Consider the following 26,740-nt stretch of genomic DNA (forward strand, 5'->3'; position numbering starts at 1 on the left):
TTCTGTAGATGGACTGAGCTGTTTCATAAAGTAGTTCATAACTGTCTAAAAAGCACACATTGCCGGTATATATTTACTACTTTGATAGAATATTATTTTGAAAAAAACATTCTTTCAAAACAATAAATATCCTGTCCGAATTAAACATTCAACTTTCAGTAAAATACTTGTCCCTTCAACATTACTTGACAAGAGATCAAAGGTCACAGATAGTAGTTTTCCTTTTAACAATATTTTTAAGTATACATTGTATACTTAAAAATATTGTTAAAAGGAAAACTACTATCTGTGACCATTGATTATGTAACATTTCTTATTTAGTTTCTTTAAATGCTGCAAACAAACCAACTACAGGCAGGAGATACATCCCTGTTTGTTTTCTAGGCTGTGAAAGCTGCCCGGTCAGTGTGCGGCTTCAGCAGTAAGATTGAGGTGGAGTGCTGCTCTGCAGAGGAGGGCAGAGAGGCGGCCAGAGCAGGAGCAGACATTGTTATGCTGGACAACTTTCAACCTTAGGTAGAGAATATTAAAAGATCACACGCCTAGGTTACCTCTCATTTTCATTGTCTGGTTTCCACTGTACATGAAATAATGCACCCCTCCTCCACCTTATCTCACCGCTCTAGGAGCTCCATGTTGCAGCTCAAGCGCTGAAGGAGGAGTTCCCTACTCTCTTAATAGAGGCCAGCGGAGGAGTGACTCCTGAGAACATGGCTACATATTTCTCCCCACTTGTGGACATCATCTCCCTGGGCTGCATAACACAGGGCTGCCCAGTTGTGGACTTTTCTCTGAAGGTTCAAAAGCCTGTTGCTCACTCAAGCCTCCAAGAATGATGATGACCACCACAAACAGGATGTACAGACAGTCCCACACTGACTAAATGATAAAGTGTTAGATTTCATTCAGATGAATATACAACACTTTTTTAGTGTGTTCATTTAGTTCCCAGAAGAACTGTCTTTAAAGCTGTCTGATGGTGCTAAAGATTGAGAAAGAATTCAAAGTAAGTTGAGAATTTAAGTTTCATTATATTGCTACTTAACATTTGTTGAGATTCGGTTTTCAATTTAAGACTTGCCACAACACTGTGTGTATGCTCTGGTTAGGTTAAGGAACAAAAACCACATGGTTAAGTTAGTAAAAGACCATGTTTTGGCTTAAAATATCTGTTCAGTCACAAACCCGGCTGGAGATGGTCCAACTTCCTGTTAAAAATGTTTGTGGTTTTTTGTTGCCACAAACATCCTTTAAAATGTACCAGGCACGTGCACACATAGGGCCCAAGGGGTGCTTGAGCCCCTGCCCTTTTTGCCTTGTATTAAAAAGTGCCCTTTTGTGTGTGTTTTTAATGAATAAATAAATTCCTGCTGTGCATAGGGATGTAAAAAAAAACGGCGGTATAAAAACGCCACGGTTATCTACCGTACGCATTTCCTTGTAATACGGTGTTGTGTGTATGTTGAGCCTAAAGCCGCTTCTCTGTCCGCTGTGGCTCCGCTCTGTCTCTCACAGACTCCACCACGCACATAGATGAGACGTGACAGTGGAGCGACTTGAACCTTTGTGAGTTATAAACCATTAACATAACTTCCTTGTGGGGGCTAACAAGTCGCCTTCCACTTATTCAATGTGCTTAAATATGAGTCATATTTCAGAAAACCCTCATTTGTGCTTGTTAAGCTAACTGCTTGTTAATGAGAGTTGTGAATAATCTAATATGACAGCTGTCTGTGTAGGCTGTGTATCTTGCCACAAATCTTAAACTTAACTTTACATTAATCTACATATTGTATTATTAAGGCCTGAAAAAAAAATTGGCGCACGCTCTGCACGCGCACATACTGCCCTTTTCTGACTGTGAGCCCCTGCTCCTCTATAATCATGTGCACGTCCCTGACAAGTACATATACGTACAAATTTGAACGTATCCGTGGTTTGTGAAAACCTTAACTGCTAACATTTTATCCAGGCAAATGGGCTGAGATATCACAGAAATCCAGAATAAAAGGAAAATTAAGGTAATATCATAGGTTGACTGGCAACTTAGAAGTTACTGACCACCTGATGAATACGAGTCGAATATTCATTTGCCTTTTTGCTCTGTAGAAATATCTTTTTTGGTAAATGCTCCACTACACTCAGTGGCCTTTTCATTAGGTACACACGTATGATCTAGGCCCTGCCATAACATCGACCTTCAAGTAGCTCATGATTTTCAAAGTTTTTGTTGACTCCTGAGATGTGTTAATTCAATTATATGTTAGTGAGGTCACTGTTTGTGTTTGTGTGTTACTGGACTCAGAGGTGTTAATAAACTGTCCACTTCCACAGGACAAAATCTTTGAAACTCTGTCGTAAAGCTTATAAAATAAGATGTATTGTTACTTATTGCTCTACCCAGTACATAGACAAGTTAAAAGTTACTCCACCTTGACAACATGATGTTGCTCACACGTTATTCCAGTAATGAATGACACAATTCTGTGTAATTAGTACTTCAAGTACATTTTACTGCTAATAATTAAGTACTTTTCTCAAGTATCTGAATGCAGAATTTTAACTTGTAATGTTGTGTTTTTATACTCTGGTATTGCTGTACTTGAGTAAAAGATCTCAATACATTTGGAGGTAAAACATTCTTATTGTACCACGTTTATGAGATGAAATAAGTAACAGACTGAAGTTTCTCACTTTAATATCAGTGACTGTCGAATTACCAGTATATTAATAACTGTGAATCCTTCATATAATACTGTTTACATTTGAAACACAAAATGTGTGGGGCCTTTTCTGGAGCTTCACAGCAAAACAGTGTTGCAGCATTCTCACAAACAACACAAGTAAATGAGGCTTGTTATAAAACATTAAACATCAACTGAAAAAAAAAGGCTCCATACAGCTCGTGCAACATAATCCGAGTCTCCGGAAGCCCTAAGATCCCAAATGGATTTGAAAAGACGTTATTTACACCCTTAATGTACGGTCAAGCTCACAAACCCACTTCAGAAGGGAGGGAGTTTTGGATGAACATATCTTTTAATTGTAAGACGTTAAACTAATGTGATACAAAGTAACATAACAACAAACAAACAAATATTAGGGAAAACAGTGAATGGGATCCTGCCACTAATAAGCTTGAATCTGCTTAAAATCATTATGTTGACCCTTGTTCAGTATGATCTCCTTCTGCTGACTCACAGACTGTAACTACAAAAATGTCTGCAGCCCTGTGTGTTTGCTCCAATGTTTGAGTCATTATGAGGCATCTGTGCTAATAATACCTTTAATTCAGTTCTGAGAGCAGGGTGGGGCTGTCCTTCAATGACCACAGTATCTATATAGTGCAGCCTCCTTTTGCCTTTGTAAAAATGTCAATATATTTTTTAAGAAATGAAGGGTTTAGGGATTACTACAGAAAAGGGAAGCATGAGGGGAAATAAACTGAGAGCATTGCTGTGGGTGTCACAACCACCTGGTACGGAAACGCCCTTGCTTAAGAAGCACACAGGAAGTATTGCACACACGAAATGCATCTCGAGCAACACCAGTAGCCCTGTTGCTGTAGAAGAGAGTGGTGTGAAAGATGCGTGGGCCGATTCGCATCTTCCTTCTCACCTACATGGTGCTGAATGTTGGTAAGATCTAAAGTTTTTATACATGTTGACTCTTTTATTCATCTAGGAAAGGAAAGATAGGGACAGTGAATGGGATTTTGCGGCCAAAACCCTCGAGATGTTAAACAACAAATTATGGCCTTTTATTTTAAAGCCTTGTACCATATGTTTTTATTTGAATTTTCACTATTTTACTTCATTGAGTTATTTATAAGTTTTAATCATAAGTTTATGTAAAGAAACTGTGCTGAGACCCAATGCTCAGTAAATGTATCGCAATGAGAAAAAATGAGAGTTTAACCACAAGCTCATGCGAGTTTTTAAGTTCCTTTATGCAAGTCCAACAGTTCCCCTAGAAACTACTTTTTTAAAGAAGTAATGGAAGCAGAAGAAACTGAAAGGTCTGGATTATCCAGAGGAACTGGATTACTGTTGTTAAAGAAAAAAAGTGCATTGATTTATACATTTTTCTCTTTAAGCAGCAAGAAACTTTCATTTGCATCAGATGAGGCAGCGTGGTAGAAAATAGGTGGATTTCATGTAACTAGTCGGTGGTGGAGGAAGCATTCAGATCCGTTGCTCAAGTTAAAGTGATCATACCACACTGTAAAAATACACCATTACAAGTAAAAGATCTGTACTGAAAATGTTAGAGTAAATGTGTAAGTATAGTCTAGAAAATGTACTTAAAGTACTCCGTGCTGAATAATGTCCCCTGTGACAGTGTATTTCATCTCATCAGATTATTATTGCTAATGCATTAATGTAAAAGCAGGGTTTTACTGCTGTAGTTGGTAGAGGTGCAGCTGAGTTTGCACTACAAGTAATGATTATTTTCATCATGGATTAATCTGCTGATTATTTTCTGAATTAAATGGTTGTTTGGTTTGTATAGCTTCTGAAAAAGAATTAGAAGGAAAAGCAGTAAATTCTCACATTTTTGAGGCTGGAACCATTAAATGTTTTTGTGTGAAAAATTATTATCAAAATAACTGAAAATCAATTTTCTGTCAATTAATACACTGTTGAGTAGTTCAATTTATAACAAAACATCACATTTTATAAGCCCCTCATATATTTTGCGTGTCAAAAATCACAATTTGTAAAGTAGTTAGGGCTGTCAAATAATTGTAGTAATGTACAATTTTTCTGAGGGAGCTGAACACACTGCCTATTGTTCTGCATTAACAGGCTGTAAACACGACACTGACATAGAATAAAATCACCGCATACAAAGTTGTTATAGCTAAAGTTTTAATAATATTGCCCATTTAAAAAATGACAGGAAACAGGATGAGAGAGAAGAGGGGATGACATGCAGGAAAGGGCCACAGATCAGACTCAAACCCTGGGCAGCTGCAGTGAGAACTCAGCCTCTGTACATGGGATGCACGCTCTACCAACTGAGCTATTGTGGCACCTGAGTAAGGCTGGATTTATTAGGATTTTTACCTGTTTGAATACTTTTTCACTGCTGAGGTATAGTAGGTGAGACTATGTAGTACACTGAGCGGTTTTACACAAAACTAAATGATACTTAACTATTTTCACCACAGTTGCAACTTTATTGACTTGCAAAATGATCTTTCAAATTGACAAACATGTGTAATTCTTTCCACAATTCAAACAGGATCAAACATTTATGTGTCCCTTCCATTGACTACTGTACAAATTTTTTTTTTCTAATTAAGAAGAATGGAGGCACTTAAGCATCTTTTCTTAACCTTAAACGCCAAAGGGTTTGTTATACAGAACCATCCATACTACATACATGTCCTGTGCATGTGCCATAACTAGGAATTAATTTAAGCCTTTCCTATCATATTGTGTACCACTATCAGGGGGCAATGTTAGCTAGGAAGTGGTTATATGTTAACATAAGCTGTTAATGGGCTATCAAATATGCTGTTTTACCTTAAAATACGGCCTGAAATCCCTCCAGATTTTCACAATCCATTGTCTTTTCAATTGCTGGTCAATCAGGAAGCGGCAAAATGATAACAGTTTGACAGATTCCCTGCATTTATATGACTTACAGCCTGGAAAACAAATGACAGCATTTGAATTTCCCACCCTAGACAGATTTAATCATCAAAGTATGTTTAGGGTGTTGGGGAGTACTGCTGCATATTTGAGAAATGTATAAAGCCAGAGGGAGCGATGCATGTTCAAACAAATTACTTCACTTCAGTCAGTGAGTCAGCATCAGCTGGGGCTAAAGACCACAATTTTGAAAATACTACTAGCATAAAACATACGCATCTCTGACTGAACTTTCGGCTCTAGAGTTGCACTGTGGGCAATGTAGGCACTGAGTTTTTATGCTAGGTTCTGCTGCATCAGTCTCTATGACCTTTTTGATTGTCCAAATAGTCCGACAATGTTACAGGAGTTTAATGCTTAATTGATGGATTGTTCCTTTAACAGTAACACAATTGTAACACCCTTGTGTGTTGCAATGTTTAGTTCTGTTTAAGCTCTGTAAATTCCCACGGAATATATTCTCTCACCCTGGGTCTATTTGGCCCTGATCTGCCTCCTAGTGCATATACTTATTAATCTAATAGGTACACAGAAACTATGCAGGCAAGTATGTGAAGAATGACACTTCACACGGAGGTATTTTAGTGTCCTGTTACACACTTCCTTCTTTTCTTTATTTGGACTGTAGATAAGATAGATGAAGACTGGGTTGTGCAGACCTGAACAAAATATTAGAAATGAATGCATTTTTAAAATATCATGAAAAACAAATTTAGTGGTGAGATTGACTTAAAATATCAAATTATTTCGAAAACAGTTTTTCAAGTCCTGATTATCTACGAGTAACAATTTCAGTTTAGTTGCGATTGAGATTAAGGTTTAACATGTGACAAGACTCTGACAAGAGGTATGTTTTTTTTTTACCACAAATTGCAGCCATCCGTGTCTCTTTGGCTTTCAACATCGATATGACAGCTCCTGATGTCTACAATGGTGAACAAAAAGATTTCTTTGGATACAAAGTGGTTCAGTTCATGTCTGGTAAAGAGAAAGGGTAAGTTTGCATTTACAACTTGGTGGTTCGGTTGATATTTAATATTGCTGTGACTGTCAAAATCCTTATTACCCATCAGCCCAGTCACTAAAATTTCCATCAGTTAGGCAAGATTTCCTTTGGCATGTAGCATGGATGTTAGATAATTCTAGTTAGTTCTGCAGTAACACTTGGTGGTTTATCACTTTGAATGTCATTGCAACCTGTCGCTTCCTGTGGCATCACTGCTTGCAACAGGCAGATGAGATCCTTTTAGATAAATGGTGCTGCTCGTGTCAGCCTGGCCACTGAAATGGCTAAGATTAGTGTCATCTTGGTTGTTCATCCCCAGGATAATTGTTACAGCACCTCTGCAGCGAAATGGATCTGGGGGAATATGCAAACCTGTTCATGTCAAAGACACCCAGTGCTTCAACCCTAAAGGTATAAGTGCAGTTTTTGAAGTAAACACTACACAATGAATCCCACTATTAAAAAGAGGAACAGTACAATTTCCAACAATGCAGAAAGATGACATCTTAAATGAAAAAATGTCATATTGCAGCATAAAAACTTTGTGTATTTTAAATCAAATGCTACTCTTGCAGAAATTTCTCTTGACAACACAACAATACCAGTCAAGTACCTTGGCCTGTCAATAGCTAAAGACACCAGTCGCTCCCAATTCACTGTAAGATAAAATCTAAAATACACTTTCTCTGTGACATTTTTTTCAAAGTTCTGAGCAAAACAATTTCATATGATCAAGTTAATTTCACCTCTTATGTTCTGATCTAGGTTTGCAGTCCAAGTGTAGCCCATGAATGTGATGAGAACTCCTATCTGAACAGTGTGTGTTACACGGTGACAAGTGATCTTCAGCAGATCTCCCGTTCAACACCTGCTTTCCAAGGTAAAAACATTTAAAGAGCATACACGTCTCCAACTCACTGTGGTCATAGCACTTGGTCCTGGCAGTAAGATATTATACTCAATGTTATGTTCTTGACTAAACCATCCTTACAAACATTCCCTCTGTTATACTTTTCAGAATGCACAAAAAAGACAGTGGACCTTGTCTTTCTATTTGATGGATCACAGAGTATGACTGACGGGGAGTTCCACAAGAATAAAGAATTCATAGTGGATATAATGAAGAGCCTCAATCAAACATCAGTCAAGGTCACTGCACTACTGCAACATTACAGCATATATAGCATTTGTTTGTTAAATGTTATATGAATACTTGTCTCCTTTTTTCAGTTTGCAGCAGTTCAGTTCTCCTTTGGTTTAAGAAAGGTTTTTGACTTCAATGACTATCAAGCTGGTAGTGCTCTTAAAAAACTAATGGCAGAAGTCCATATGAAGAGTCTTACCAACACACACAAAGCCCTCAAATTTGTGATGTAAGTTCAGTTACATCACACAAACAGCTCTTAAACTCTCAAACAACTTAATAACTTTAAACAAACTGCCAAAGTACAACTGTAAAATTATAAGCATCTTCTTTGTTAATTTATTCATATTTATACATAACGTTTTATTCTGAGCATTACAGTTTCACCTGTTACATTTGTTTCAGGGATGAAATCTTTGAAAACCCTGGTGCAGGCGCCTCTCCTGATGCAACTAAAGTTCTGGTGCTGATCACAGATGGAGATCCTAGTGATGATGATGACGGCATTATTAAAAGATATGATGACAAAAACATTATTCGTTTTGTCATTGCGGTAAGCTGTCTTTGATATAACATGTTTCATTTTTCTATCTTATTTGTCCAACAGATCAAGTAATCACATGAGGTATACCTCAGAGATGTAAAAAGTTAGATAATGTTGCTTTAAGTAACAATTGTGCCAGAGCTCAGCTTAAATAGTGCAACTTGTACTGATTCAACATTTGAGTCCAGTATTGTACAAAACTGTCTTGTTAAAACTGTCTTGTTGACATCAGACGTCGAGGTACTTCATAATTTCAAGCAGCATTCTGGTTTCAGGTCAAAGACGTTCAGCTGGACAAATTTGAGAACATTGCTTCGGAACCAAAAAAAAAAAATATCTTCAAAATTGAGAACTACAATGGACTCACAGGAATACTGGAAAACTTTCAAAATAAGATCTTTAGTATGGAAGGTGATGTTGAATTGTATAGTCTTCTTTTCCTTCTTTGTAAAATAATATTTTGACAAAAAACAATTTTATCTAAATGGCATGCCCCTGCAATAGTAACATGAAATATTACTGCAACTTTTTATATAGGCTCCAGACAGGCTCTAGCCGGAGAGCTGACCAATGAAATGTCTCAGAGTGGATTCAGTGCCGTCTTCTACAAGGTGAGTAAAATCAGAAAGTCAAATGTTGACACATTTAAAATCTACATCTTTTTTCTTCACACATTTCTAAAAGCTGCAAAATTGGATCTTTAATTTTAGCACCAACATTTGGCCTGTCACTGTGGTGTCAGTTGTGTGGGATATTTACATTAAAACACACTATCCAGGTAAATCTATAAATTAGTTTAAATATTAACCAAAAGAGAAAAGAAAAGTAAATTGGCAGTAACCGTGAATGATTTTTATAAAATAAAAAAGGTCCCAGAGTCCCATATAAAATCACACATGTATTGCACACGTGCCTTTAGCAGCTACACAGAAATGTCAGATAAGCAACAGAAAATGGCAACTTGTGTATGTTTGCAGCAGAGTGTAAGCTAGGTAGGAAAGGCGTTAAGAATAAAGCTAGACGTAAGACCACTCATCAAAATACTTCTATTTTGCATTTGTTTTGGATGTAATTCCATTTTGTTTCATTACAAATGTTAGTATAAGCTTAAAAATTCAAGTGATGAGGTTGAATCTTTGAAAAATGACCATGAATTTCAGAAGATCATAGTATTTGGTTTGGCCCCTGTTGCTCAACTTATCCCATTAGGATTTGTTCCACACAAAAAAAAAGAAAGAAAGAAAAAGAAAAGAAATGCACTACAGTTAACAGTTACAGTTTGTTCAGACCAAATCTGGCGGTGCGGCGAAACGCTGCAGGGTTGTGCAATGGTTTGCTGTCACTCCATGGCCACGTGTGTGACACGTTGTGAACTTTAACCAACCCCCCAATCAGTTTGCTGAAAGGAGAAGCTGCTTTGTTGTTATGATAATAATAGTAATAATAATAGCTTGGATTTATATAGCGCCTTTCACAGGACCCAAGAAGCTTTACACAGTAGGATCAATGCTACACAAACAGACAAACAAACAAACAGAAACAAGTAACAAGGATTAGAGTCTGACAGGGAAGCAGAACTGAGAGAGGTTGTAGACTGTAGTGAACAGGTGGTGTTTGAGGAGTTTTTTTACACATGTCCAGAGATGAAGCGTTATGGTACAGCACTTATGCTACTAGCACTAGCAGTTGTCCTACTTGTGATCGTTTGTCCACAATGTTTGATTAAAAGTAACAGTGAATAACCAGGACGCGAGCTATATCATTGCGTTGTGTTTCAAACTGGGGCACCAAAGACCAAGACCTAACTGAGTCATCACAGGTGAACATCGCTTGAGTCTGTTTTTTTCCTTTTATTTGCCACAGCTGTTTTTGTTGTTCAGAAGCCCCTGGGCTCAAAACCAAAATGGACTACCTTCATTAAAATTAATGGGAAGACATGAGTTTTCACCAGATTGACGGATTTGGTGTGAATGTAGCCTTAAGGTGCTGACCCCGCCCTGTCTCACTGGACCAAACTCACTGGACAAAGTAATCTGACTGCTGCTAGACAGACTAGGCAGTTGATCTGTCACCTCCCAACATAACTACTGTTGTTGGCTCCACTCCCCTTTGTTCACTGACCAGTCCTGCACATTTCTGTCAACAGGATACCATGATTCTGGGTTCAGTGGGAACCAACACATGGCGTGGTTCTCTCCAAGAACTTCATGAACAAAAAGAAACACAAATTCAAGATCCTCTCATGAAGAACGACTCCTACATGGGTAGTAAAGTTATTTATTTAGTTTCATGTTTTCTGCTTCTTTATTAACAGAATTTCTTGTTTGACTTGAGATACTAATGTTTTATTTTTAAATGATGCTTGGCAAAAAAACATACACAGATCAGCCACAACATTAAAACCACTAACAAGTGAAGCGAATAACGTTGATCGTAGAGGTACAATGCAATGTTCGACTGGGTAACCTTGGCTCTTGGATGCCACTTGACACAAATGACACACAGATGATCACTGCCATCAGGGAGCGCCATTGCCAATGTGGGGGGCGTGATTGTTCTTTGACAATCAAAATGGATCCCAGGACCCAAGTTTTCCCAGCACAACATTGCATTGAAACAAGATAATCTAAATCATTCACTTACATGTTAGTGGTTTTATTGCTGTATGCTTAAGTCTTATTAAATCAGTTTCCAACCTCAATTATGGGTTAAAAATAGCTTTGTACTGAAAAAGAAGCAAATACATAAGAGGGGATCATAAACTGAGTCAATGTTCATCTACAACCCCTTCAAAATTAGAAAAAATAGCATTAGGTTTCATGAAAATTAACATAACACAGTGAATTTATGAAGTGAAGTTATTTGTAACTTACTCTGTTGCAGGATACTCTACTTCTGTTGGAGAGAAGAATAAAGCTCGTCTGTATTTCACTGGTGCACCAAGATTTGAACACATAGGACAGGTCGTACTTTTTAGACATGATGGCAAGAGCTGGACCACAGCCCAAAGAATAAATGGGGAGCAGGTTGGTAACTCTCTTGAGAAAGAAAATGGCTTTACATATGCTTAACAGAAATTATTTTTGTAAGTTTGCCTTAAAGCAACATTACGTGGAAATTGGCAATTTGCGTGATTTGGCACCCCAATCCACAGTTTCTGAGTGCAACACCACTGTCATAAATACAAACGCTAGGCCTGTAACAATTTGTCACAATGACATGTAGATGCTAAGGACAAACAAAACTCATTACGTCATAACAATGTTGAGTCTTGAAAACTTGTATCTTGAAGTAAACATGAATGAAACGTTGTGATCCTACCCTCTCACTGAAGTTACATAGTGCAGAAACAAGTGATGGAGGGCAGAGTGGCTGTTACAGAGACACCACTTGAATAACAAAAGACTGTCCAAGAGGCAGGTTTACTTTTATTTTTGGGATCACTTTCCTTAGTAATACCTAGAAACCCCTCACATTTACATCTTAGACTTGGCTGAGGGGGAAATATCTTTTCATAGCACTGTACATGTTAGACAGACAGCACATAGAAAAGACAGTAATCAAAAACAGTACACACACTGGAACACAAAAGAAATATGCCATTCCACAGATAAACTAAGTTAACCTGCATCTTGGAAAAAGCAGCTGGACCCTGATTCCCAGATTGTATCTTTGTCTTGAAGAAATCTAGCTGCCTTCTTTGATCAAATCTGCTGCTTTACTTTCTCTACATTTAGAGATGCAAAATGCATGTTGCACCTTTATGAAAATGTGCAAAGGCACATCGTTTCTGTGGTTGCAGGGAGGAAACCAAAGAACTTCCTTGTGCTGTCACCATTTTGTAAGTTAAATGATATAAACTTCACTTTTCAGATTGGTTCCTACTTTGGTGCAGAGCTGTGCTCAGTAGATATTGACTCAGATGGGAACACCGATTTTCTGCTGGTGGGAGCTCCCCTGTTTTACCAGGAGAGGGAGAAGAGAGAGGGCCATATATACGTCTACACACTGACTGATGAGGTGGGATCAGATTTAAATGAGATTACATTGAGATATTGAATGCGTTTATTGATTGTCTTAGTCAATAAACTGGTGTTCTTATATTCACAGATACGGCTGAATAGAGAACAGAATATGACTGCACCATCCATGGGGAGATTTGGCACCACTATATCCAGTCTTGCAGATCTGAATGGAGATGGACTCCGAGACGTTGCTGTTGGAGCCCCCCTTGAGGATGATAACAGAGGGGCTGTGTACATCTTCCTTGGTGACAAACACAGAGGGATACGCAGCACTTTCAGCCAGGTGAGACAGAAAAAACAGAAAAGAAACACAATATCCTCCATTGTTGTTTTGTTTTTAAAAAAGGTAACCCTCTATATGAAGATAACAGCAACTGACTGGTTGAGTGATCACTATGCAAGGAGCAGACGAAACTTCTTCTTCTATATCAATCAGTAGTGCATCACGTCAGCCCTGTGGCTAGGGGATTAAGGGCCCTGACACACCAGGCCAATGTCAGGTTGTTTGTCATTTGAATAAAATTAAAAAGTCATCCATGGAATGATATATATATATATATGGGTTTTTTATGATTTTGGTATTTACCTTCAAAAGCTTTATTTGTCTCACCTGGATAAATCACATACTGTTTCAGTTGTCATATCTCTATCTATGTTATTCCAGAGAATCTTGGGGAAGGAAATACAGCCTGGGCTGAGATTCTTTGGACAGGCAATCTATGGGGAAATAGACCTTGGAGAGGATGGACTCCCAGACATTGTGGTCGGATCACAAGGCATGGCTGTTGTCTTGAGGTATGGATACTGTGTACATTAAGTAGGTCAAATTACTAACTCTCAGGCTGGAGATATACTTCATCTTAACAAGTCGCATGCACATGATGACTGTCTCGTGTTTGGAGCGTTGCTTGTGTGCATCATCAAATAATAAACATACGTGTAAATGTCATGAAATATGCAGCTTGTCTATGTCAAAGCATGGTTAAAAAGCAAGTCTACCGCTGGCCTTAGCCTCTCAACGCCGAATACATCTCAGAGTTCAGTTTTCAACAAGAGTGGCACACATTACCAGAGAATCTACCTGCCTTCACTCATCATGTACAATAAACAGTACACAATGAGTGAATGCAGCATTGCAAACTGTACAATAAACTAAGACATAATACATTTTCTGACTGGGACAGATTTGATGATTCAAGGGCAGCAGCCATATTTTCTATATGTTGAAAATCAACGCAAATCACCCCATCCAGCAGTGTTTTCAACAAGTCAAATGTGAAGAAGAACTTTGTGTGAATGTGGGAGGGAACTGTCAATTATCTCACATACAAACTCTCCCATACAACCCAAGGATAAAGTAGTTTGAAGTCATTTTGGCTTTTAGCTTTGCCAGAGCAGAGTTGCAGAGGGTAGTGATATCGTGGACTGGTGTCTTGATTACCTAGCTTGCCTGCTTAAGTATACAATCATCCTAGAGAAAAGATCCTGTGCAAAGTATAATAATGCCTTTTTAATTATTATTTAATTTGACGAATGTCTTTCAGGTCCAGGCCAGTATTTAATGTCACGGCTCATCTGTCTTTTCAACCTGAGAAGATAAGCACTGAAAAAATCGGCTGCGTGGGCAACACAAACGAAAATTTACCAATGGTTAACTTGACAGCCTGCTTTGAAATGGTAGAAACAACAAAGAGCAAAGCAGGTAAGGACTTGTCTCAATAATGTATGCATTAACAGCTGCTGATGCTGTTCACCCTATCAATGTGTTATTTTAACCCTTCTGGATGCCTTTACAGGGGCGATGCACTCTGGACTAAACATCTCGTACACGCTCCATGTGGATCCAACAAGAAAAATCATTCGAGGTTTCTTCAGTCAAAATGACAGGACAGCTAAAAATGTTACTTCCACCTTTGAGCTGAGGGATAAACACACCTGCTTCAACTACCCCATCTACATGCCAGTATGGAGACCAATGAATAATATTAACCATACTTATAATACTACTACTACTACTACTAATAATAATAATAATAATAATAGCAATAATAATAATACATTTTATTTGTATAGGGCTTTTCAAGAGACTCAAAGACACTTTGCATGTCATCTAAACCATCACATACTGTTTAACTATCTGTACTGTATATGAGCATATCTCTACATCTAGAAATATTGTCCATGTGTCTGTTTATAAACTAGTACACCTTAAATTAAAGATAGTTTTATAAAGCATCTCAAGTATATTGATTAAGTTTTGTAAATGTAAATTTCTTAAACAATGTCCAGATGACTCTTTTTTTTTTTTTGCAGAAATGTGTGACAGACACCTTATCACCCATCAGCATCAGATTGAACTTTGGCCAAATTGACAGTGCAGGTGCCACCCTGAACGTAGACAGCAAAAGGAAGGCTGTTGTTGAGGTACACATTTGCATCTATACAGTTTTGTCTTTTACATGTTTTGATAAAGGAAGTGATCAGCGCTCTGCACACTACTAGGCAGACATAATATATGAAATGCAATTCTGTTTAAGGATGTGATGATGACTTTGTGAATTTGTCTTTTGTAACACTCTTTCCAAGTGGGAACCTTTACCTTTGACACAGATAGCAAAGACTGCCTTTAGGACATATTTGTCACTAAAGATCAAAATGAGCTAAAACAGTGACTTTCTAAAATCTATGGGATGAGTGGGAACTAGTGGGCCAGCGGAAGAAACACTACTGTGTATATTCATACCCATACGTCTTGCTGCAGTGGCACATCATCTAGAGATTTGGTTTCCCCCTTTGTTTCCTGTGCATGCATGCGGTTCTCAAAAACTCCATGTAAAAAGATAGGGCAGGCAGGAGCCGCGCTGCAGCAGCTCAGCAACACAGCCGTCACGCATTACGCAAACAGGCTGTGTGGACCACGGGTTACCGGCAGCAATCTGCGAGTGACTCAGTTCAAAAGGCCCCCTCCTTTTGAATTGAGTCACTCGCAGATTGCTCCCCGATAGGGTTATCTATAAAAAGGCATAAACAACTAATGTAGCAACAGCAAATACCTCTAAACTAGAGCACAATCAATCACATAAGAATTGCAATTCTTGTCTCCCACAATTCAGAATCTATTCATCTATTTTCTAAGTGTTAATTAGTGTCGTGATGTTGACAGAACAAAAAAGGTGGAACTAGACTATGAGGCTAGTGCAGCACGCAGACAATTTACAGCATGCAAATGCTAGTGTTATCTTGAAGTTTATCTTCAAACAAGGCAGCAGTTGCAGGCTTTAATCTTATTTATTGACTGGATAATTACCTTTGTGAGACAAATGTTAAGCAGGCCACATGTTTGTGAACAAGATGTCTGACGTAACGTTAAAGGTGCGGAGCAGTGGACAGCAGTAACAAAACAGACCAGCTTGACAACTGCTAACAAGCTAACAAACACACAGCATTCAACACGTTAAACAAACTGTGGTGTAGAAAATACCTCTGCTTCTGCTCAGCGTCCTGTACAATGATGGATCCCCCGGAGCTAACAGTGCAGCAGAGTGGCTGGTCTCACTACTGGACTATAGTTAATAATGCAGCAGAGCACAACCCCTTATTTTGTTGTCCACATACACACATGCATGCTTTCACGTTAATTAATTAATTAATTAATTAATTAATTAATTAATTAATGCTGTGAGCATTTTAAAATAAAAAGGCTGCAGATCGTTTATCTTAATTTCCAGTTGTCTCATATTGTATTTCAGCAGATTATGGACCTCAATGGTTCCTAATGGTTTAGCACACAATAAACTCGAGCAAAAGACTTTCTATTCAATCAATAATTGAATCGGATAACCAAAAAACGAAATCAAATTGAATTATGAGAGTGACAAAGATTTACACCCCTCTGCTAAAGCCTACTGAAGTATTTCTGCTGACCATTACTAATATGCTGATTAGCAGGCATAATGTTGACCATGATCACAACCTTCTATTAGCATGTGTGTAAGCATGCTAACATTCAATTATTAGCACTATTAACAAAGTGCAACAAAGACTGATGGGAATGTCATTAGTTCTGCAGATATTTGGTTGTAAACCAAAGTATTGGGGAAACTTGGATTGAATGATGGCACGAGATGAAAAGTCAGGAGATCAAAGTTATTACAGTTAATATGGGGACAAAATGAAGATCTATACCAAATTTCAAGCACTCTTCTTCATTTTTGTAGTTGCCTGGTCACAAAAACTATGTTGTTGTTTTGTTGTGTTCCAGGAATCCTGTTTTGATTTTCTGGCTTTCTCTGTTTTTTCAAGCATGACATTAACTTTTTTTTTTCTTTTTTTTCGTCTACAGGTTCCCTTTGAAAAGCAATGTAGAAAAAATGACTCCTGTATTGCTGAACTTGAGCTCGATTTCAACTTCACGTATGTATATCTGACAACCACAGCGTGGCAAAAGTAACATCATTTGACCAAATCTAAGAAATATTCTCTTTTCTTAGGACCCCAACATTATTAGTGGCAGAAAAGAAATACTTCACCCTGTTCGTAAAACTGTCCAATCATGGTGATGACTCATACAACACCAGCCTTTCAGTGGAACATCCTCTAGGCCTCTCCTTCTCTCGGATGACTTTGGAAGAGGTGACTTTAAAATCAAACTTCTATATCATGTCACCTTCAGTGGCCACTTTGTACCTCAGTACCTGCTTTTGCTAAAGGGGCACACCGCAGACTTTACACATCAAAGTATGCTCACAGTCACAACTGAATACGTGAAAAAGGTTCTATTAAGCCTTTTGTGGCCCCAGAGGGAACTGCATGAAGTCTGATAAATAACCTCAAATGATATCACTTGAGTCTGGGTCTGCTAGGCCTACAATAGTGAGAATGATACAAATCTGGTGTGAGGAGTTAGAAAGAAGTCCTCAACTCTGCTTGAGGCTGGTGGCTCAAGGGGACATTAGCCGCTACGAGCATGAAACATCTAAATTTCCAAACTGTTGGTGGCTGAGTTGCATTGTGAGTAATGTTGGTGCCATGTTCTGACAAGGAAGAGCAATGATTGGAATAATCAGGACAATATTTCTAGTTCTGCTGCATCAATTTTGATCCTTTTTTTTTTTAAATCTGTCCATCATGAATCAGACAATGTTATAGTAGGGCTTTGCTAAATTGGAGGAGTGTTGGAGAATGCAAAAAAATATGCCAGTCATATAACATCAACTTAATGCATAAAAGCCCGCAGGCATTGCCAAAAGGTCTGCTCGTTCAAATTAAACATCAGAAGAGTGAAGAACGGTGATTTAAGTGACTCTGACTGGGAAGTAATGGTTGGAAATTCAATGTCACCTGTTCTGACAAACAATTTGGCGTAAACAACATGAATCCATGGATTCATCCATTGTCCCAATGGTTACAGCTGCTCGTGATGATGAATGGTGTCAGAAAGATTTTCTGGCACATATTCCACCAACTGACTGTTTAGCATTTAACTCCTGCAGGCTACTTAAGTATTGTTGCTGAATATATGCACTAGGGGTGGGGCATCTCAGTTCAAGTCAAATTCTGTGAACCTGACACCACAATGCAGTGAGTAAATACACAAAACCCCAACATTCCAGAAAATGTCCCATTTGACCCAAAGCCCATTTGTGCAACAGCCCGTTAAACAAAAAACAAAAAACAAATCTGAATCCCTAAAGGAAAGACTTGATCATTTAGTCTCTGTTGAACTGTCCATCCATTTTAAGTGTTTATCCACTGCAACGCTTTCTTTCACACTTCGTGTGCTACTCAAAGAGTAAAGGAAATGGAACAGAAAATCTATGGTGGATTTGAAACCTACACAGGATGTGTGGGGTGTCAGAGGCGGAACTGTTCTCAATCACAATAAATGACTCTGAGAACTAATGCTGTTTGAAATCTCTCTCTTTATAATTACTGAATATTTAAACTTAAACACATAAATGGTTTAAACACAACCATGTACACGCACACATCACAGCATTCGAATTTAACTAAAAGCTTTTGTTCTAGAAGGTCCCAGTTCACGTGTTTGTGCGCATTCTTCTCTTAAAACAGGCAACAAGACCAACGCTCCACAGCTGTGACCACACTCTTGACAAAACTACATGCGGCATCAGCCTTCCTGTGTATCGCAGTCGATCAACTGTGAGTCATACTGCACCCTGACATCCTCAGAGCAGACAGAAGTGAAGTTTCGTAAACCAAGAGCTATGACCAACTGCCTGAACCTTTGACTTTTACAAACATGGCAACTTCTCTAATTGTCCCTTTCTCTGTGAGCAAAATCTAACATAACTGTCTTTTTCCTGTGAAGGCAACATTTAAAACTTCTTTCCACATCAATACTGAATATGAGTGGAATGACACTGTTTCGATGACCATTATTGGAAAAAGGTACACAGCTCCTCTTTTTTTGTATGATTAAAATATGATTTACTCTCATTACATATTTCATGTTTGATATTCACAACAAATGCTTTTTACATCCTCAGTGACAATACAAACTCCTCCAGGAACAATTCCCTGACCAAAAGCATGCCAGTACAATATGAAATTAAAATGGTAGTAACAGTGTAAGTGACAATTCACATAAATCATATTTCTATAACTGCAGATCTTAGATGTACATTTTGACCATCCTGCTTTCTTTCCAGGAACGATGACACCATCACCTATCTGAACTTCTCAACAGAGGATGCAGCACCTAAAAAAATTGTTGCTATATACAAGGTGAGGTTGTAAATTATTTTGCAACAAGCAACCATCCAGTCCCATAGCAAATTTTAACTAATCATGAACAACTAATCAATCTGTAAAGATCTGCATTAACGGATTTCTTGGCTACTTGGGGGCAGCTGATCAAGCACCAAACACAACACTGACACATTAGCATCTCATAAAAACGCTATGATGAACTTGTTAGCAAACAATTACCTATTTACACATAGCAGACACATAGCAAAATTAGTATTCATTTGCAGTCATGTCCCTGCAGATCTTTATCACTCTACTTTTTGCTCTGTTTTCATCCTCACCAACTTGGCCTAAAAGGTGATTTATCGGGCCCATTAGTTGCTACAGGCTCCACTGTGTTTACTAGCAAGTTGCCAACTTTGCTTGCCAGATGTTTGCTAGAGAACAGTTTGTGTGCAGTCGAAAAACCGAAGTGTAACACATACTTTTATGAGGGTTTGGTATGGACAAAGGAATGAGACATGATATAACATAACTCCAGAAAAAGCCATCAGTAAGTCAAGAATTTCTCTCTGTCAGACTAGTATACAGCATGGGAATAACATGATAAGATATGACTCTTGAGCTAGAAGACAGTTAGCTTAGCTTAACATAAAGGCTGGAAGAAGAATGGAAATGGCTAATCTGGCTCTGTCCAAAGGTTAAAAAAAAACAGTCTACTAGCAGAAAATAGTCTGACACATTACCACCTTAAAACCAAAACGTGTAACTTGACTTGTTTTTCGTTTGAATTAAACAAACAAGATATAATGTGTTAATTAGTGAGCATTAAAGGGACTTGGGGCAGTATTAAGAAATAAGACTCAATAGTGACACGATGGCCGTTGCGGCCGTTAGGGTAACTGCAGCCATCAGCCGAGCTGGTGCAGGAGCGCGCGTGAACTCTTCACAGCAGTGCAGCTGATGCCTTATCCCCTACACACATGAAGCAGCGGGGAAGCCGGCTCGCTGTGTGTAGCGACACACAAGCGCGGCGATTTACCACTACGGTTGATGCAGTCTGACAGGCACAGGTGAAAGCAAAGATGGCATAGTGAGGGACAGAAATATCGTCTCTGGTACGGGATTGCTGTGTGTTAGCGGCTAATGTTGCTACACAGACACAAACAAACCGTTAGCCTGTGGCTACATCCAGCTGCTCACATCACCTCCCAGATAACAGGTTGGGCTTTCGGTCCCATATATAAAGGGACATATTTCTAACTATTCGGTTTCAGACTAAAGGACCGTGGAAAATGCGCAGTCTGTAACTATTCAGTGTTACACAGCGGTGGACTAAGTTACATGTTTGCAGCTAACGCTACTTTGCACGTTAGGTCACTCCGAGTCCTCGGTGATCTCATATGATTTTCAAATCAAGCTCTAAACATGACCTGTAATGTTTTCTTACCTGGTTACTAGGAAATGAGCCATGTCAGCATCTGTTTTCAGTCCCAAATAAAGTTGAAGCTGCCTCCATGAGCCGAACGCATATCCGATGTGTACTCGGGTGCCAGCCCGGCTTTGGTCGTAATTTCGTTTGGACTCACGACATGCCGCTGATAAAACCTTTGTTTTCTTCTTAGTATGACTTTTTAGTGGACTTTGTGTGGTGGTGGGTCGTTTGCTGGCCGTAGCAGAATCCATTACTACCCAGACACTAGTTTGGGTCCACCGCACTTGTCTTCTTCGCGTATCCAAGTCGAAAGCCGTCAAGGACGCGCATTCAGCGTCATCCGACGTCACGTCCGCAGGACTGCGCGGGAAATTCGGACACCGAATTGCAGTACATTAAGCAGCACACAGCCTGTTCAAGGCAATGGAGAGATACGTGGGCGGGCTCATTCTTTTTGGTTTTGAACGCTTCATCACCCATTAGCATTAAAAAACTTAAAATGCATGTTTATTTTTTCACAAATCCTGCCCCAAGTTCCTTTAAAGGTGCTGCTTTGAAGACTTTTTTTCAGCCTTGGACAGAGCCAGCGTTTATGCTAAGCTAAGCTCACTGGCTGCTGGCTTTAGTTTTATATTTGCCATATAAACAGGAGAGTGGTGTCAATCTTCTCATCGAACTCTCAGCAAGAAAGTGAATCGTTGTATTTTACAAAATGTTGAACCTCTATGAAATGGACCACCTGTCTCCCACTGTTTGCAGATAAGAAACACTGGTTTCAAGGCTTATCCTATCAATGTGTCCCTGTTCTTTCCAACTAAACTGGAACATAACTTTGAAATGGAGAACTATCAAGTCTTTGTCCAGCAGGTAAGCAGAAACAGGACTTATACATACATACAAACTGCTGTTTTGAATAAAAAATCCTTAATTCTTACCAATTACTTTCTTCTTTTTTTTTTTAGAACAAAACCCAATGCACAAGCATTACTGACAAAAAGTCTGAAGTAAGTACAACATATTTAGTATCAAAATATTCTCATTGAACATGTCGTGAAATTACAAATCCCAAATAAACTGTTGCTGTGTTACAGTACTGTTCCCCAGAAAAATACTGCAAAAACATAGCGTGTGGTAGTTTCATCCTGGACAAAGAATCAAGCACGGAGATTAGATTGTCAGGAGACGTACAATTTAAGGATCTCAAACAGCATGCAGCGGTACGTAGCAGACAGGATACACACCACATGTACCATTGACAGTGGTAAATATATCAGTAATTTACATACTCTTTTACAGAATATTGCCTTTCTTAAGCGATACACTGGAGAGGGTGCGGAGGTCAAATTTAAAAGTTTTATACATGTCAGCTATGACGATCAACGATATGTGCTGGATTCTAAAAAAAAACAGGTATGTTGTTGTATGTAAGACCACAGTAATGCCATTTAAAAAATAATGCTTTTTAATGTTATTCAGTATACGCAATTTATCATGTTTGTCAACCACAGAATAAAGGGGGTTTTAAACAGAAGTCTGCTGAAACTGGCTTGTGGAAAGACAACGATCCAACAATGAAATGGGTACATACCAGTCTACACATAAACAGCCAAAACCATTTTGTCTACAAGAAATGTTAGATCCTCGTTCAAATAAGCAAAGGTCCCACAAACCTTTTATTCTCTCTGCCAACAGACTGAAGTTCAGGTTGAGTTCATAATACCCCCGGATGAACTGCTGATCATTTTAACTGGAACTATTCTGGGATTTTTGCTTCTGATCATAATTACAGTCATCATGTTTAAGGTGAGAGTCAAAACATCTTTCTACATAAAATACAAATAGAAGACAAATTTCTGTCTTCATATGTAGAACTGTTGCCTGAATGTTGAACTGAATTAAAAACATATACATGATTTTTTTTTCTCCTGTAAAATGGGTCTCCTTGTCTTTTCTTAAAATAACTTTTCTTCTTTCTTCTGTCACAAGTTGGGTTGCTTTAAGCGGAAAACGCTTGAGTATTATCAAGAACAGGAGGAAAGAGCTTCTCTTCAGGCTTGTGCCGACATGGCTTGTGCCCCTGCCCTCACGGAGGGGATAGCCAGCCAATCACAGACTAATGGCAAATCTGATGAGGAAAAAATGCTTCTGGATGATGGTGAGGCAGACGGTGCCACCCGGCCGGCTGATACAAAGGAACAACTGGATTAAAGTATGAATTTACCACTATCAAAATGGGCTATGGCCGTTTATCAGGATATGATTAGCTTAGCTTACCATAAAGACTGGACACTATGGGACAACAAGCTAATAAAATCCACCTGCCAGCCCCTCCAAAGCTCTAAAGTGGGCAGATATATTTTCCCTTTAACAGAGCCAGTCTAGCCATTTCATCTCTTCTTCTAGTGTTTATGTTAAGCTGTCTCCTCGCTCCAGATTCATGTCAACTGGTCATCGGCAAGGAGACACTGGCTTCTCATGTTAATGGCTTCTTTTACCAGTTGTCCAAAGAGACAGGGCTAACAATCTTCTGTTGTCATGTGATGGATGTTCATTACATACAGTCGGTCACGTGATGACACCTGAGCATACTCCATATGCTAAGGAAGACATTGAAGCTGAGTCACATGAAACAAACGTGGTGAAGCCTTTTTCTTCTTTTTTCTCTTTTTAAAAAGTTTTCTATGTAAAAGGCACTCTGATAGAGCAGGTGCAAACTTCTCCCTCAACATTGTAAATACCTGAGCTGTAAATCCTAGTAATGTTACATCTGGTTTAGTGTGACCCTATCGACCAGCCCAGTCACCAGGATAAAATGTTTGCATACGTTATAGCATAACGTTCACATTTGTGTGTGTCATAGGCAACGTACCATATAGACTTTTCCACAAATCGTGTCATATCACATTCACATGACACATTTATAACCTGACTTCCATGTAGGGAGGTGGAGTGGAGGGTGGTGGTGTTACAGGTGAGAAGGCTGTCAAGCCAGTGACCGCTGTTGGAGACTTTGTTTCAACATTTGTCAGTGTGAAGCAACCTCCGGACAATTTCCAGCCATGTTTGCTAACGGCATCTACTGCAGGTAATACAATGACTAGGGATAAGTGCCTCATACAACCCCACACCAAAATACCTGAACTATCCCTTTAAGCCAGAAAGCGATCTTTTCCGAACCCTAACCTAAGCCTAGCTAGAGGATAAGTACAGCATTGTTGCAAGATTAAACTGAAAATTAAACCTCAAGAAACAGTAAGTTGCATCATTAAGGAAATTACAAGTTTCAGTATATCCATGGTTCGCAGAAACATATTGCCACAGTTTATCCTGCTGATTGGGTTTTCTCCACAGAACTGGTTCTTTGTTGGTGTAAAGCTGTCCAAGTTTTACATCCTTTTGCTAGCATCTCCTACATTTATCCATTAGTATTATTAATGAATATATTTTTTGCATTGTAATATACTGTACAGTACTACTAGTAAGTCTTTAGCTATTTTCAATTGTCTGCATGGTATTGAATGGGGGATTCACATTCCTCTTAGCTGACTGCTTGTTAAAGGTGGGCTGAGTAGGATTTGTTAGTAGCAGATTATTTGTGTATTAGCCATTGTTTTATAGGAAAATCCTCCTGATTGTGCCTTTAAAATGTATAGCTTCTTAATTATGATCATCTGAGTAAATGCAGTGGTACATTAAATGTATTGTTTATTGATAGTAATCTTGCAAAACATTGTCTTTGTAAACAGCATTCTGTGGGTTGGTAACACTTTACAATAAGGTGCACAAAATTGTGAGTAGTACCTAAGGAATGAGTAAGAAACAAATGGATAGTAGAGCTCCTGGAGTCTGTCCCAAGAGGGGACTCCTTAAGGGTTTCCTCAAACCTGAAATGCATTTACCTTATCGCCTGAACCAGTGCTCTTACAATATTTCAGCCTCACCTGGCACAGTCGACATTTGACATTTTTTGTATTTAAAGGTGACATATTATGCTCATTTCTGCTTGTTGACATGGTTCCTTGATGTCTAAATGGAATGATAGTAACATGCTTTGGTCGAAAAAACCGAAGGACTGAGCACAGCAGGGGTGTTTACACGCCAGTTTCACAGCCCTGCTCTAAGCGGCCGGTTTGAGTGCCTTTCCCTTTAATGCTAATGAGCTACTGTGTGCGCCGCCCACCTCTTCCTGCCGGGCGGAAGACGTGAGGACGGCATCGCGTGACCATGGCAACGAGCTATACACATTTGCGAAGCAACTTTTCTGTGTCCATGCCTGCATATAACTGATAGTAGCACAGCAGACATGTAGCAGTTAACCCCTGTCTCCGGCTCCAAAACAAAGTAGTGATTGCTTTACTGCAGGTAACGTGCAGGTCACTGTCCTTTAGCACAACATGCTAATGAATTAACGTAGCTCACCATCCGCGAACAACCGAGACATTTCACACCGTCTGTGGGTTGGTAACACTTAACCACCTCTGCGTGGTCACGGCGGAACAGTAGCTCACCGTCCGCTAACAACCGAGACATTTCACCCCGTCTCCTCTGCGTGTTCACGGCCGAGCAGTGATTCACCGGCCGGTTAGAAGCGATAAAATCTCAATATCCTAATTCATTTTCTCAATTCACTGTCATGTTTTAAAAGAGTGTTGATATGACAAATTAACGTTTGGTAACATTAACATTATCGTGAATACTACGGCCAGTAAGCCCAACGTTGATAACTTCACGTTAGTTCAGCCTCATATTTACATCGACGGTTAGCGTTAGCTCATGTGCTAACACAAACTACACTGTTTTTTAAATACTTACAGTTCCATCATTGACAGTGGGTATGGATCCATCTTTTAAGGGACAATCTTGTTGCCAGTCCAGCGTCCAGTCCTGACCCTGGTTGCTGAAGCAGTCCGGCGTGAAGTGACTGGCACAGACGTAACGCTTTTGCTCACTGAAGCTGGGACGTTTCCCTGATAAATAAAATGTAGCAGCTTCGCTCTGATATCCTCTTTGGTAGGGAGGCGATGTAGCGAAACAGGAGGATCCGTGCATCCGACGACAGAGCAGCAGTGCTCGGCTGTCGTGTTGTACATGGTAGCGATCAGGCTGTCGCGTACAAGTTAAGCGAGAACGAGAAAATGGCGGATCCTCGTTCAGGTAGCTGGCGAAGTGTGGGAGGAGATAGCCAGCGCGAGGGCTGGAGTATGCAAAAGACCGGATTGTGACGTCACAATCAGGTCGAAATCCAAACGGCTCGTTTAGAGACCCAATCCCTGACTCCGGTAGTTTACGAAACATTGACTTAGTTGTCGAAAAATCATGCTTAAGGGGTGGGGAGGCACTCCGGATACGCAAATATACATACTAAAGCAAGGAAAAAGTGAGTTTTGCATAATATGTCCCCTTTAAAAAAAAAAATTTTTTCCATTCTGCCCACTGTTTTTCCTGTAAATATGTGAGCACATGCTCTATTTTTATCAGTTGTCAGTTACTCTGATGACACTTAATTAAGAAATTGATGTACTTGTAACATGGGTGGATTATTAAAGAAAGGAGGAAAAAATGTATTTAAATCTGACTGTCTGTTGACAATCAAGTGGGAATAAGGAATCCTAAAACATTGGTGATGCAGGCATATGTTGTGGTTTCCCATTGTTTGTTTGTGTATATATACAGTATATTTCTTTTTGCTCACAATAACTTTTTATTCTCTTTATCAATAAAAACATGTTGCCCCTTGTGTCCAAATGAGTGCTTGGATTTTATTTCTCAGTATTATCTTGCCTTTCTTATCATGAATTATTCTATGTTGTGTTGCTTTATTCTGCCACCTTAAACACAGAAAGGCAATCCACATTTTACCTGCAAGAAACAAAAAAAATTAACAAACAATGACAACCTGTCCACTATTGATTTAAAGGACCACTTTGTAGCTTTGGAGAAGAAATACAAACTCAGAGATATTTATTTTTTCCATAACTCAGTAAACAAGCTGTTCTCAGAAGGAAATAAGGTCCCCACAAAAATGTTTGAAAATAGAAGGATGGCAGGGTCCGTCAAACATAAATAGGTAATGTAAAAACAGTAAAGTTAAATGTATAAAATATATTCATAAAAGTATAAAATATATTTATACAAAAATAAAACTGTTGTTCTTTAAGGTCAGTTTGTTTATTAATTTTTTTCAATCATGAAAACAAAGAGCTTGTTTATTTTGT

At 38.9% G+C, this 26,740-nt stretch overlaps 1 protein-coding gene and 1 long non-coding RNA gene across 2 annotated transcripts; both read left to right on the forward strand.

The window, feature by feature from the left end:
* The first annotated feature begins 279 nt into the window (after nt 1-279).
* On the forward strand, nt 280-1,050 carry LOC140999895 (uncharacterized). Its single transcript, XR_012179500.1, has 2 exons — nt 280-516; nt 627-1,050. It is a non-coding gene; the product is annotated as an uncharacterized lncRNA (long non-coding RNA).
* A 2,470-nt stretch (nt 1,051-3,520) lies between these two features.
* On the forward strand, nt 3,521-26,262 carry LOC141003426 (integrin alpha-M-like). Its single transcript, XM_073474763.1, has 31 exons — nt 3,521-3,638; nt 6,537-6,654; nt 6,986-7,077; nt 7,242-7,324; nt 7,432-7,546; nt 7,685-7,815; nt 7,897-8,039; nt 8,216-8,363; nt 8,630-8,765; nt 8,892-8,965; nt 10,501-10,618; nt 11,238-11,380; nt 12,228-12,374; nt 12,465-12,662; nt 13,044-13,174; nt 13,924-14,081; nt 14,176-14,342; nt 14,693-14,803; nt 16,722-16,792; nt 16,870-17,011; nt 18,452-18,541; nt 18,711-18,790; nt 18,889-18,969; nt 19,051-19,126; nt 21,285-21,392; nt 21,488-21,529; nt 21,617-21,742; nt 21,822-21,935; nt 22,034-22,105; nt 22,218-22,328; nt 22,512-26,262. Exons 1-31 carry the CDS (start codon nt 3,587-3,589, stop codon nt 22,731-22,733), a joined length of 3,600 nt encoding a protein of 1,199 aa, XP_073330864.1. The 5' UTR covers nt 3,521-3,586; the 3' UTR covers nt 22,734-26,262.
* Nucleotides 26,263-26,740: the final 478 nt, after the last annotated feature.

The sequence above is a fragment of the Pagrus major genome, chromosome 1 (assembly GCF_040436345.1).
Source record: "Pagrus major chromosome 1, Pma_NU_1.0".
Classification (NCBI taxonomy): Eukaryota; Metazoa; Chordata; class Actinopteri; order Spariformes; family Sparidae; genus Pagrus; species Pagrus major.

Bases quoted from the DNA above. Each gene is read 5' to 3' on its own strand.
- LOC141003426 (XM_073474763.1), top strand. From the start codon at position 3,587: ATGCGTGGGCCGATTCGCATCTTCCTTCTCACCTACATGGTGCTGAAT. The intron at 7,816-7,896 runs GTCACTGCACTA...TCCTTTTTTCAG, and splicing joins TCAATCAAACATCAGTCAAG to TTTGCAGCAGTTCAGTTCTC. The intron at 21,393-21,487 runs GTAAGCAGAAAC...TTTTTTTTTTAG, and splicing joins ATCAAGTCTTTGTCCAGCAG to AACAAAACCCAATGCACAAG.